Here is a 14027-nt window from a genome sequence, read left to right on the forward strand (position 1 = left end):
CAAAGGAACTGCAGATGTTGGTTTACTTATTTAAAAAAAGGCACAAAGTGCTGGAGTAACTCAACGGGTCAGGCAGCATGTGCAGGGAAAAATACTGCAGATGCTCGTTAAAATCTCAGGTAGACACAAAATGCTGGAGGAACTCAGTGGGTCAGGCGGCATCTCTGGAGAAAAGGAACAGGTGACATTTCTGGTCGAGACCCTTCTTCAGACTGAATGTGAGGGGGGGGGTGGGGGAGAGCTGGGAAAGGGGAGAGGCTGTGTAGGTGGGGTATATGTGCATAGTCCTTTACCCAGTGACTGGGGTATCAAGGATCAGAGGAATGGCGGGACGGTCATCTATTGAAAGACTGGAGCGACTAGGCTTGTATACACTGGAATTTAGAAGGATGAGAGGGGATCTTAATAAGATTATTAAGGGGTTGGACATGTTCAAGGCAGGAAACATGTTGGGGGAGTCCAGAACCAGGGTCCACAGTTCAAGAATAAGGGGTAGGCCATTTAGAACGGAGATGAGGAAAAACTTTTTCAGTCAGAGAGTTGTGAATCTGTGGAATTCTCTGCCTCAGAAGACAGTGGAGGCCAATTCTCTGAATGCATTCAAGAGAGAGCTCGATAGAGCTCTTAAGGATAGCGGAGTCAGGGGGTATGGGGAGAAGGCAGGAACGGGGTACTGATTGAGAATGATCAGCCATGATCACATTGAATGGCGGTGCTGGCTCGATGGGCCGAATGGCCTCCTCCTGTACCTATTGTGTATTGTCTATTGACAGAGGCAGACACAAAATGCTGGAGTAACTCAGCGGGTCAGGCAGCATCTCGAGAGAGAAGGAATGGGTGACTTTTCGGGTCGAGACCCTTTGTCAGACATCAGTCTGAAGAAGGGTCTCGACCCAAAACGTCGCCCATTCCATCCCTCCAGAGATGCTGCCTGACCCGCTGAGTTACTCCAGCATTTTGTGCTTACCTTCGATTTAAACCAGCACCTGCAGTTCTCTCCGACACACCAAAGGACAGAAGTTGGAGGTGAGAGGGGAAACATCTAATAAGAATCTGAGAAACCACCCGCCTCTTCTCTCCTCGCTTTCTTCTCCCTCCCCCTACAATCGGTCTGAAGAGAGGCCCCGACACAAATCGTCACTTATCCATGTTCTCCACAGATGCTGCCTGACCCGCTGAGTTACTCCAGCACTCTGCGTCTTGTTTTTGTAAGCCAGCATAATGAAATGATAACTTCAGGAAACAGTTCTGAAGTCCTCTTTCCCTCAAATATCTAGGATATTGAGAAAAAAAACCCTCCTCCTGCAGGTTGTCCACTTTGGCAGCTAAAACAAGGAGGCAGATTATTATCTCAATGGTGTCAGATTGGGTAAAGGGGAAGTGCAACGAGACCTGGGTGTCCTTGTACACCAGTCACTGAAAGTAAGCGTGCAGGTACAGCAGGCAGTGAAGAAAGATAATGGCATGTTGGCCTTCATAACGAGAGGATTTGAGTATAGGAGTAAAGAGGTCCTTCTGCAGTTGTACAGGGCCCTAGTGAGACCGCACCTGGAGTACTGGAGGAAGGACGTCCTTGCTATTGAGGGCGTGCAGCGTAGGTCGCGGGATGCTGCTGCCACGCCCAGTGGCAGACGGTAGATGGAACTATTCCGTGAACTTCCGTAACTTTAAGTTCAATGTAGATATACAGCGCGGAAACAGTCCCTTCGTCCCACCGTGTCCGCGCCGCCCAGCGATCACCCCGTACACTAACACTACCCTGCACACATGATGGACAATTTACAATGTTCCCCAAAGCCAAATTAATCTACAAACCTGCACGTCTTTGGAGTGTGGGAGGCACCCGGAGAAAACCCATGCAGGTCACAGGGAGAACGTGCAAACTACACGCAGACAGCACCTGAGGTCAGGATGGAACTCGGGTCTCTGGCACTGCGAGGCAGCGAGTCTACCGCTGCGCCACCGTGCCGCCCCCGGTGCCAAAACGTGGCGACACGCATTCTGCTACATGATTTTACTGGGTTTTAGTCATAGAGTCACCTCTATAAGATCACCCCTCATCCTCCTGCGCTCCATGGAATAGAGACCCAGCCTACTCAACCTCTCCCTGTAGCTCACACCCTCGAGTCCTGGCAACATTCTCTCGTTTCACTGTACCTCGGTACATGTGATGATAAAGTATCATTGAATCATGGAGTTGACAGCGAGGTGTAGATACCAACCTTGAAGTCCCGGTGCCCAGCAACACGGCAGGCTGCTGGAAGCTGGCATCAAACGCCCATCCATCCTCACTGACAGGCCTGTGCGTACCTTCTCCAGTGCCCTCTGTACCACTGCCGGCTGTGCTTGACTGCAGGTCCCAACGCTGCCCCTCCACCTCCTGAAAGATCAACGTACACCCCTCGATCAGTCACCCCCACAGTAACACCCCCCCCCAATGATCACACAAGACCACTGATCACCTTCAACCAGACCTGCAAGGAATTACATGCGTTCACAACTGTTTCTCCAAGTGTTGTTTATTACAGGCCAAAGATTCATCATCAGTTTGATAGGTACGGGGTTATGGGGAGAAGGCAGTATCGTATCTCCATCCCCACTGCGGCCTAACATCGTGGAGTGGCGCGGCCTTTCCTGGCGACCGTCCCGGCGCTTCGTACTGTGGGCGCGGCGCGGACTTTAACATCGTGGAGCTGCGATCCTTTGCCGGGGATCGACTGTGGTGAGCTCCAACCGCGGGGCCTGTGGACTTTAACACCGTGAAGCCCACGGTCTCTGGTAAGAAGAGGCCGACTCGGGAGCTACGCGCCGCGGAGAGAGTTTCAACCTTCCCGACGCGGGGAGTTACGATCATCCCGACGCGAGGGCCTCGGACAGTCGGCAGTGGCGGACGGTTCAACAGCCCCGACCGCGGGTGAACAAAGAGGAAGCTGGTTGAATTTTATTACCTTCCATCACAGTGAGGAATGTGGAATCTGCTGTGGTGGATGTTCATGTTACATTTTATTTTATGTGGCTGTGTGTCTTGTTGCTTTTCACTTAGTATGGCTGTGTGGGAACTTCAATTTCACTGTAGCTTAACTGGTACATGTGACAATAATTTGATCTTGAAATCTTGAAATCTTGAGATAGATCAGCCATGATTGAATGGCGGAGTGGACTTGATGGGCCGAATGGCCTAATTCTGCTCGTATCACTTATGAACCGAAAAGTCTCTGTCCCAACAATATTATCACCAACAACCTCTCCTGGACCGCCCATATTGAAGCACCAACCAAGAACAACAGACAATAGACAATAGGTGCAGGAGGAGGCCATTCGGCCCTTCGAGCCAGCACCACCATTCAATGTGATCATGGCTGATTATTCTCAATCAGTACCCCGTTCCTGCCTTCTCCCCATACCCCCTGACTCCGCTATCCTTAAGAGCTCTATCTAGCTCTCTCTTGAATGCATTCAGAGAATTGGCCTCCACTGCCTTCTGAGGCAGAGAATTCCACAGATTTACAACTCTCTGACTGAAAAAGTATTTCCTCATCTCAGTTCTAAATAGCCTACCCCTTATTCTTAAACTGTGGCCCCTGGTTCTGGACTCCCCCAACATTAATAATAATAATAATAATGCATTACATTTATATAGCGCTTTTCATATACTCAAAGACGCTTTACAGGGATTTAGAGAATATAGGGAAGTGAATAAATAGATAAATAGGTAAACGAACAGAGAAAGGAGACAGAAGGTGAGGTGACCTTCAGTGGTTGAAGGCAGTACTGAACAGGTGAGACCAGTGATGTTTTGAATGTGGTGAGTGTGGAGGAGTCTCTGACGGTTTGGGGTAGTGAGTTCCATAGGGTGGGAGCAGTGATGGAGAAAGCCCTGTCCCCCCTGTCCATTGGGAACATGTTTCCTGCCCCTAACGTGTCCAACCCCTTAATAATCTTAATAACCTTGCCACGCCAACGCCTCTACTTCCTGCGAAGGCTGAGGAGGTTTGGCACATCCCAACAACTCTTACCAACTTCTACAGATGCGCTGCAGAGAGCATTTTATCGGGACACATCACAGCTCGGTTTGGGAACAGCTCCATCCAAGACCACAAGAAACTGCAGAGAGTCGTGAACGCAGCCCAGATCATCGCAAAACCCAACCTCCCTCCCATTGACTCCATCTACACCTCACGCTGCCTCGGCAAGGCCAGCAGCATAATCAAGGACCAGTCTCACCCCGGTCGCTCCCTCTTCTCCCCCTCTCTCATCAGGCAAAATGTACAGAAGTGTGAAAACGCACACCTCCAGATTCAGGGACAGTTTCTTCGTGGCTGTTAGCAGGCAACTGAACCATCCTACCACAACCAGAGAGCAGTGCTGACCTCCCATCTACCCCATTGGAGACCTGTAATCGGACCATATCTCGCACTAAACGTTACTCCCTTTATCCTGTCTCCGTGCTCTGTGGACGGCTCGATTGCAATCATGTATATTTTTCTCGCTGACTGTATTGCACGCAACAAAAAGCTTTTCACTGTGCGACGCATGACAATAAATGGAACTAAACTAGACAGGTAATTGATGGTCAGTGTGGACCTGGTGAGCTGAAGGGTTTGATGCCAGGCTGAATCTTCCCAAAACAACAAGAGCAACACAGTACACTTTCTACAAAGATACACACTGGACCTTGTTGTTTGGTGGCTCTCTGGACCATATATCATATCATATCATATATCATATATCATATCATATCATATCATATATATACAGCCGGAAACAGGCCTTTTCGGCCCTCCAAGTCCGTGCCGCCCAGCGATCCCCGTACATTAACACTATCCTACACCCACTAGGGACAATTTTTACATTTACCCAGCCAATTAACCTACATACCTGTACGTCTTTGGAGTGTGGGAGGAAACCGAAGATCTCGGAGAAAACCCACGCAGGTCACGGGGAGAACGTACAAACTCCTTACAGTGCAGCACCCGTAGTCAGGATCGAACCTGAGTCTCCGGCGCTGCATTCGCTGTAAAGCAGCAACTCTACCGCTGCGCTACCGTGCCGCCCGGTGGGCCCAAACCTCTCCTGCATTGGTGCAGCACCCTCTCCTGCCCCACCTGCCCCCCCTCCCCTCCCCCCCACTCCATCCTCCTCAACTTCTCTTATCCTCCCTCCGCCCCCCCCTCCCTCCCTCCCTCCTCCCTTCTCCCTCCACCAACGTATAAATGTAAAAATTGTCCCTAGTGTGTGTGTGTACACACATTTTATTACAGAACAAATGACAGATGATGAGGATTTATTTATAGGCAACGCTGCCTGATGTATGCACAAGCTAACATTCTCTTGTGCAAGTTTGATGCATGTACATATGGGGTGAAGATGTCTCTGTTCAGAGCATACTGTACACCACTCTGCACTGCACACTCGTGGTCAAACTATAAAACAGCTAGCTTACAGAGCTTTCAGGTAGCATTTAATGGTGCCATGAGGATATTACTTAAGAGACCTAGATGGTGTTTGTGCGAGTGAAATCCTTGTGGCTGCAGTAGTTAATACCCTTCAAGCCGTGCTAAGAAACTTAATGTATACATTTGTTTGCTGAATTAATGACTCTGAAAACAATATCATCTTGGCATTATCACTAATAAGGTCTAGTACTACACGCTACCAATCACAGTTGTGGAGGCATTGGTATAGTTGTCTCCTTGTTGATCACTGATGGCTGATGCTTTAAACCATGCATTGTGCTTCCATGTAATTTAGAAGGATGAGAGGGGATCTTATCGAAACGTATAAGATTATTAAGGGGTTGGACACGTTAGAAGCAGGAAACATGTTCCCAATGTTGGGGGAGTCTAGAACCAGGGGCCACAGTTTAAGAATAAGGGGTAGGCCATTTAGAACTGAGATGAGGAAAACCTTTTTCAGTCAGAGAGTTGTGAATCTGTGGAATTCTCTGCCTCAGAAGGCAGTGGAGGCCAATTCTCTGAATGCATTCAAGAGAGAGCTAGATAGAGCTCTTAAGGATAGGGGAGTCAGGGGGTATGGGGAGAAGGCAGGAACGGGGTACTGATTGAGAATGATCAGCCATGATCACATTGAATGGTGGTGCTGGCTCGAAGGGCTGAATGGCCTCCTCCTGCACCTATTGTCTATTGTCTATTATTGTGCTTTTGTTAGTAACTTACTGTGCTTTTGTATGTTTATTATAATGTAATGTCTTGGCTTTTATCTGGACTTTGAGTCTGTAATAAAGCATTGATTGATTGATTGATTGATTGTAGGATAGTGTTAATGTGTGGGGATCGCCGGTCGGCGTGGACCCGGTGGGCCTGTTTCCGCGCTGCATCTCTAAACATAAAGTAAAGTAAAATCTAAATTACCTCTGGATCTCCCGGCCGTTCCTCTTCATCTTGCCGACCATCTCCCTGGGACTGTTGAGGATCTCCATCCTTTGGTACTGAAGGCTTTTCTTCCCAACGGCTGTTCTCACCGTGCAGGACTGGCTGTTCACGAGACACCGCTGGGCTGTGGAGGGGCGCGCAGGCCCGTGCCGCGGATACGCACTCGGATGTCTCGGTACCTGGCTGGGTGTCCACTCCGGCATCACTCCAGGGCCCAGCTCCGTCAGAGTCGGGCGTGTACAATGTGTAGTCAGAGACGGTCGGACTCAGTCCTTGCAAGGAGAAGGCGCTGCCGAGCTCGGAGCACGACTGGTAGGCCTCGTCCGTGAGCGGCGACAGCTCTTCGTCGCGGTGGACCCCGGTGTCAATATCGTCCCCAGGATCGCGGCCGTCGGCGGTGACGGCGAAGGCGTCGAGCAGCTGGGACACCGGCACGTTGTAGTGGGGATAATAGACCAGGCTGAGTGGGATGACGGACAACTTGTCCTCGTTCAGGAAGGCCGGGTGGAAGAGGTTGCGCTGCTGATCGGAGGAGTGCTTCCCCTCTGTCTGCGTGCACGACTCCGAGACGGCCCGCTGCCGGGCGGGAGGGGCCTCAGGACACGGGGACTCGGGCAGCGGAGCTCGGGCGCGGTGGTGGGAGCCGCTGGAGAGCGTGCCCGCTTCGTCCGTGGGGACATCCCGGCAGGGGGCGCTCGGTCCTTGCCCGGAAGGCGGGGGCGATTCTCCGGCCACGACGCCACCATTTGCCGAGCCCGGCGAGCCGGCGAGCGGGGAGATCAGGCACGACGGGTCCTTCTCCAACACCAGGATCTTCTCGCCCATTGAAGACCTCCTCCTCACCGGGTGTAGCACCACGTAGATCTCCTCCACGGCCTCGGTGGACTCAGGGCTGGGCGGCACGAATCGGCGGGGGGCGGGTAACGGTGGGTGTTCTCGACCCTGAGGAGAAGGAGTGTTGGGTCGCGGGATGGCCGAGGGGTTCGTTGCTTCACCGAACACCTCGTTGCTCACGGGCGAGTGGACAGCCTCCTGGGGTCTCCATGGCGACGACGTGCCGTTGTTGACCACGTCCTCGCCCTCCATTTCTTGGCCCCTGTAGGTTTCTCCCACAGCTCGATCTGAGGGTGTAGCCGCAGAGTTGCTGTGTGGGTTCCCCAGCGGAGGTTCACAAGTGCCTCCCAGTAAATCCTTCTGTCGGGAAATACAAAGCAAGTACAGCAAATAGCAGGGTGCGGGGAGATCTTACAGAGGTGTGTAAAATCATGAGAGGCATGAGTCTCTTGCCCAGAGTGGGGGAATCGAGGATAGAGGACACAGGTTCAAGGTGAAGGGGAAAAGATTTAACAGGAATCCGAGGGGTAACATTTTCGCACAGAGGGTGGCGGGTGTATGGAACAAGCTGCCAGAGGAGGTAGTTGAGGCTGGGACTGTCCCATCGTTTAATCAATAAGATTATTAAGGGGTTGGACACGTTAGGGGCAGGAAACATGTTCCCAATGTTGGGGGAGTCCAGAACCAGGGGCCACAGTTTAAGAATAAGGGGTAGGCCATTTAGAACTGAGATGAGGAAGAACCTTTTCAGTCAGAGAGTTGTGAATCTGGAATTCTCTGAATACATTTGAAGAGAGAGCTAGATAGAGCTAGATAGAGCTCTTAAGGATAGCGGAGTCAGGGGGTATGGGGAGAAGGCAGGAACGGGGTACTGATTGAGAATGATCAGCCATGATCACATTGAATGGCGGTGCTGGCTCAAAGGCATGAACGGCCTCCTCCTGCACCTATTGTCTATTGTTTAAGAAACAGTTGGACAGGTGCATGGATAGGACAGGTTTGGAGGGTTATGGACCAAGCGCAGGCAGGTGGGACTAGTGTAGCTGGGACATTGTTGGCCGGTGCGGGCGAGTTGGGCCAAAGTCTATGCAGCCCACCGAGTCTATGCCGACCGTCAGTCACCTGTTCACACTTGGTTATCCCACTTTCTCATCCACTCCACTACACACTAGGGGCCATTTTACAGAGGTTATCCTGCAAACTCCTACGAGCTTGGGATGTGGGAGGAAACCGGAGCACCCGGAGTAAACCCACACGGTCATGGGAAGAACGTGCAAACTCCACACAGACAGCACCCGATGTCAGGATCGAACCCACGTCTCTGGCACAGTGAGGCAGACCCATTATAGTGGTAGAGTGTGGTGGGGAGTGTCGAAGAGCAGGGGGACGTGGGAGTGTAGTTACACAGTCCCTTGAAAGTGACGTAACAATTAGAAAGGGTGGTCAAGAAGGCTCTCGGTACATTGGCCTTCATCAGTCAGGGTATAGAGTATAGAGGTTGGGACGTTATGTCACAGTTGTACAAGATGTTGGTGAGGCCACATTTGGAGCATTGTGTTCAGGTTTGGTCACCCTGCGATACGCAGGATGATGTTAAACTAGAAAGAGTGCAGAGAAGATTTACGAGGATGTTGCCAGGACTGGAGGGCCTGTGCTATAGGGAGAGGCTGGGTAGGCAAGGACTTAATTCTTTGGAGTGCTGGAGGCTGAGGGGAGATCTTATAGAGGCGTGTAAAATTATGAGGGGAATAGACAGGGTGACTGCTCAGTCTTTTACCCAGAGTAGGGGAATCAAGAACTAGAGGACGTAGGTTTAACGTGAGGGGGGAAAAGATTTAACAGGAACCTGGGTGACCTCCTGCCTCTCGTCCCTTCCAGCTTTCTTCCTCTCCCACCCCCCTTACATTCAGTCAGAAGAAGAGTCCTGACCCAAAACGTCATCTATCCACATTCTCCAGAGATGCTACCTGACCCGCTGAGTTACTCCAGCACTCTGTGAAACGTCACCTATCCATGTTCTCCACAGATGCTGCCTGACCCGCTGAGTTACTCCAGCACTCTGTGAAACGTCACCTATCCATGTTCTCCACAGATGCTACCTGACCCGCTGAGTTACTCCAGCACTCTGTGAAATGTCACCTATCCATGTTCTCCACAGATGCTGCCTGACCCGCTGAGTTACTCCAGCACTCTGTGTCCCTGTGTGTGAAGCAGCATCTGTAGTGCCTTGTTCCGACGTATCTCCTACCTTGTCCATGTCAGGGAAGTGCTCCAGGAACTGGGACACGTAGGTGGTGATGGACTGTTCCTCCGGCCGCTCCACATCCACATCTGCAGGGAGGACAAGCTGGTCAACATCTCAGAGTCACCACCATTCAAGATTCAATTTCATTGTCACATGTACCAATTAAGTTGCAGTGAAATTTGAGTTCCCACACAGCCACACTAAGTGAAAAGCAACAAGACACACAGCCACATAAAGTAAAATTGAACATGAACATCCACCACAGCGGATTCCACATTCATAACCGTGGTGGAAGGTAATAAAGTTCAATCAGCTTCCTCTTTGTTCACCCCCGGTCGTGGCTGTTCAACCACCATTGAGTTACTCCAGCATTGTGTGTCTATCTTCACTTTAAACCAGCATCTGCAGTCCCGATGCCAATGATCAGATGTCCGAGCCCTCGGGCCGGGATGATCAAGACTCCCCGCATCGGCACGGCTGGCCTTCATAACAAGAGGAGTCGAGTATAGGAGCAAAGAGGTCCTTCTGCAGTTGTACAGGGCCCTAGTGAGACCGCACCTGGAGTACTGTGTGCAGTTTTGGTATCCAAATTTGAGGAAGGATATTCTTGCTATTGAGGGCGTGCAGCGTAGGTTCACTAGGTTAATTCCTGGAATGGCGGGACTGTCGTATGTTGAAAGACTGGAGCGACTAGGCTCGTATACACTGGAATTTAGAAGGATGAGAGGGGATCTTATTGAAACATATGATTATTAAGGGGTTGGACACGTTAGAGGCAGGAAACATGTTCCCAATGTTGGGGGAGTCCAGAACCAGGGGGCACAGTTTAAGAATAAGGGGTAGGCCATTTAGAACGGAGATGAGGAAAAACTTTTTCAGTCAGAGTTGTGAATCTGTGGAATTCTCTGCCTCAGAAGGCAGTGGAGGCCAATTCTCTGAATGCATTCAAGAGAGAGCCAGATAGAGCTCTTAAGGATAGCGGAGTCAGGGGGTATGGGGAGAAGGCAGGAACGGGGTACTGATTGAGAATGATCAGCCATGATCACATTGAATGGCGGTGCTGGCTCGAAGGGCCGAATGGCCTCCTCCTGCACCTATTGTCTATTGAATTTCTTTAGTCAGAGGATGGTGAATCTGTGGGGTTCATTGTGTGGAGGGAGTGTGACCCTGGGGGGGGGGGGGGGGGGGGGGGTGTGATGGGATGGTGTGGAGGGAGTGTGACCCTGGGGGGGGTGTGTGTGATGGGATGGTGTGGAGGGAGTGTGACCCTGGGGGGGGGGTGATGGGATGGTGTGGAGGGAGCGTGACCCTGGGGGGTGTGTGTGTGATGGGATGGTGTGGAGGGAGCGTGACCCTGGGGGGGGTGTGTGTGTGATGGGATGGTGTGGAGGGAGTGTGACCCTGGGGGAAGTGTGATGGGATGGTGTGGAGGGAGTGTGACCCTGGGGGGGGTGTGTGTGTGATGGGATGGTGTGGAGGGAGTGTGACCCTGGGGGGTGTGTGTGTGATGGGATGGTGTGGAGGGAGTGTGACCCTGGGGGGGGGGGGTGTGTGTGATGGGATGGTGTGGAGGGAGTGTGACCCTGGGGGAAGTGTGATGGGATGGTGTGGAGGGAGTGTGACCCTGGGGGGGGGGGGGGTGTGTGTGATGGGATGGTGTGGAGGGAGCGTGACCCTGGGGGGGGTGTGTGTGTGTGATGGGATGGTGTGGAGGGAGCGTGACCCTGGGGGGGGGGGTGTGTGTGTGATGGGATGGTGTGGAGGGAGCGTGACCCTGGGAGGGGGGGGGTGTGTGATGGGATGGTGTGGAGGGAGTGTGACCCTGGGGGGGGATGTGTGTGATGGGATGGTGTGGAGGGAGCGGCACTCTGTGTCTGACCCCGACCTCAATTTATTAACCTCAGCGCCACAAACCATTCGCTACCGAGTGAGCGAAGCGATGGGGGAGAACCTCCTGACTGACCTTCGGGCTCCAGGAGCGGTGGGATGTCCAGGTTGTCCGCTGCTATCTTGAAGGCATCTTGGAGGTTGACGTGGCTCGGCCTCACCATGGCCTCCTCCATGTCAACCAGGCTGGGCTTGATGGCCTTGATCAGAGCAAGGAAGGCCACGCCGCTCCGCCAACTACTGCCAAAGTCCTGCACCGCCACCCCGTACCTGCGTGCCACAACACGTACACCTGCTTAGTTAAGAGAGGCAGCCACGGAAACAGGCCCCAGGGCCCACCAAGGCCCGCGCCCACCAGCGAATCCCGCGCCCACCAGCGATCCCCGCACACTCGCCCTGCCCTACACACACACACACCAGGGACAATTTACAATCTTTACCCAAGCCAATTAACCTCCAGACCTGCACGTCTTTGGAGTGTGGGAGGAAACCGGAGCACCCGGAGAAAACCCACGCGGTCACGGGGAGAACGCACAAACTCCACACAGCAGTCAGGATCGAACACGGATCTCTGGCACTGTGAAGGCAGCAACTCATAAGGTCATAGGTGATAGGAGTAGAATTAGGCCATTCGGCCCATCGCGTCTACCCCGCCATTCAATCGCGGCTGATCTATCTCTCCCTCCCAACCCCATTCTCCTGCCTTCGCCCCACAACCCCTGACACCCGCATTGATCAGGAATCTGTCCATCTCTGCCTCCGTGCCACCCCTGTGGGTCCACATAAGGTGACCCCAGGAACGGTGTGCGTGTGGGTTAGCGCACGACCAGAACGGCGGCAGACGACCGGAACGTGAGACTCAGCGCAGTGATAGTGGGAGCATCGGCAGGGGCAGTAGCGGGAGCGTCGGTGGCAGCGTGGGCCCTCAGTGGCAACGTGGGCCTCGGTGGTAGTGGGGCCTCGGTGGTAGTGGGGCCTCGGTGGTAACGTGGGCCTCGGTGGTAGTGGGGCCTCGGTGGTAGTGGGACCTCGGTGGTAGTGGGGCCTCGGTGGTAGTGGGGCCTCGGTGGTAGTGGGACCTCGGTGGTAGTGGGCCCTCGGTGGTAGTGTGGGCCTCGGTGGTAGTGGGGCCTTGGTGGCAAGGTGGGCCTCGGTGGTAGTGGGCCCTCGGTGGTAGTGGGGCCTCGGTGGTAGTGGGACCTCGGTGGTAGTGGGCCCTCGGTGGTAGTGGGCCCTCGGTGGTAGTGGGCCCTCGGTGGTAGTGGGGCCTCGGTGACAACGTGGGCCTCGGTGGTAGTGTGGGCCTCGGTGGTAGTGGGGCCTCGGTGGTAGTGGGCCTCGGTGGTAGTGGGCCCTCGGTGGTAGTGTGGGCCTCGGTGGTAGTGGGGCCTCTGTGGAAACGTGGGCCTAGGTGGTAGTGGGCCCTCGATGGTAGTGGGCCATCGGTGGTAGTGGGCCCTCGGTGGTAGTGGGGCCTCGGTGGTAGTGGGGGCTCGGTGGTAGTGGGGCCTCGGTGGTAGTGGGGCCTCGGTGGTAGTGGGGTCTCGGTGGTAGTGGGGCCTCGGTGGTAGTGGGGCCTTGGTGGCAACGTGGGCCTCGGTGGTAGTGGGGCCTCGGTGGTAGTGGGGCCTCGGTGGTAGTGGGGCCTAGGTGGTAGTGGGGGCTCGGTGGTAGTGGGGCCTCGGTGGTAGTGGGGCCTCGGTGGTAGTGGGGCCTCGGTGGTAGTGGGGCCTCGGTGGTAGTGGGGCCTCGGTGGTAGTGGGCCCTCGGTGGTAGTGGGGCCTCGGTGGTAGTGGGGCCTCGGTGGTAGTGGGGCCTCGGTGGTAGTGGGGCCTCGGTGGTAGTGGGGCCTCGGTGGTAGTGGGCCCTCGGTGGTAGTGGGGCCTCGGTGGTAGTGGGGCCTCGGTGGTAGTGGGGCCTCGGTGGTAGTGGGGCCTCGGTGGTAGTGGGGCCTCGGTGGCAACGTGGGCCTCGGTGGCAACGTGGGCCTAGGTGGTAGTGGGCCCTCGATGGTAGTGGGCCATCGGTGGTAGTGGGCCCTCGGTGGTAGTGGGGCCTCGGTGGTAGTGGGGCCTCGGTGGCAACGTGGGCCCTCGGTGGTAGTGGGCCCTCGGTGGTAGTGTGGCCCTCGGTGGTAGTGGGCCCTCGGTGGTAGTGGGGCCTCGGTGACAACGTGGGCCTCGGTGGTAGTGTGGGCCTCGGTGGTAGTGGGGCCTCGGTGGTAGTGGGCCTCGGTGGTAGTGGGCCCTCGGTGGTAGTGTGGGCCTCGGTGGTAGTGGGGCCTCGGTGGCAACGTGGGCCTAGGTGGTAGTGGGCCCTCGATGGTAGTGGGCCATCGGTGGTAGTGGGCCCTCGGTGGTAATGGGGCCTCGGTGGTAGTGGGGCCTCGGTGGCAACGTGGGCCCTCGGTGGTAGTGGGCCCTCGGTGGTAGTGTGGCCCTCGGTGGTAGTGGGCCCTCGGTGGTAGTGGGGCCTCGGTGGTAGTGGGGGCTCGGTGGTAGTGGGGCCTCGGTGGTAGTGGGGCCTCGGTGGTAGTGGGGCCTCGGTGGTAGTGGGGCCTCGGTGGTAGTGGGGTCTCGGTGGTAGTGGGGCCTCGGTGGTAGTGGGGCCTTGGTGGCAACGTGGGCCTCGGTGGTAGTGGGGCCTCGGTGGTAGTGGGGCCTCGGTGG

The 14027-nt window shown here is 54.6% G+C and overlaps 1 protein-coding gene across 2 annotated transcripts in view; it reads right to left on the bottom strand.

The window, feature by feature from the left end:
- Positions 1-14027, bottom strand: part of LOC144597496 (uncharacterized) — a 58642-nt gene that overhangs the window by 10599 nt on the left and 34016 nt on the right. The window contains exons 7-10 of one of the 2 annotated variants that reach the window (XM_078406962.1): positions 11435-11628; positions 9475-9557; positions 6372-7583; positions 2223-2380 (exon numbers count right to left, since the gene is read on the bottom strand). In XM_078406962.1, the coding sequence (XP_078263088.1) occupies positions 2223-2380; positions 6372-7583; positions 9475-9557; positions 11435-11628 (1647 nt within the window). Of the gene's footprint in view, positions 1-2222; positions 2381-6371; positions 7587-9474; positions 9558-11434; positions 11629-14027 lie in introns of both variants that reach the window. The other variant, XM_078406961.1, reaches the window with a different exon arrangement.

This window comes from Rhinoraja longicauda, chromosome 10 (genome assembly GCF_053455715.1).
Source record: "Rhinoraja longicauda isolate Sanriku21f chromosome 10, sRhiLon1.1, whole genome shotgun sequence".
Taxonomy (NCBI): Eukaryota; Metazoa; Chordata; class Chondrichthyes; order Rajiformes; family Arhynchobatidae; genus Rhinoraja; species Rhinoraja longicauda.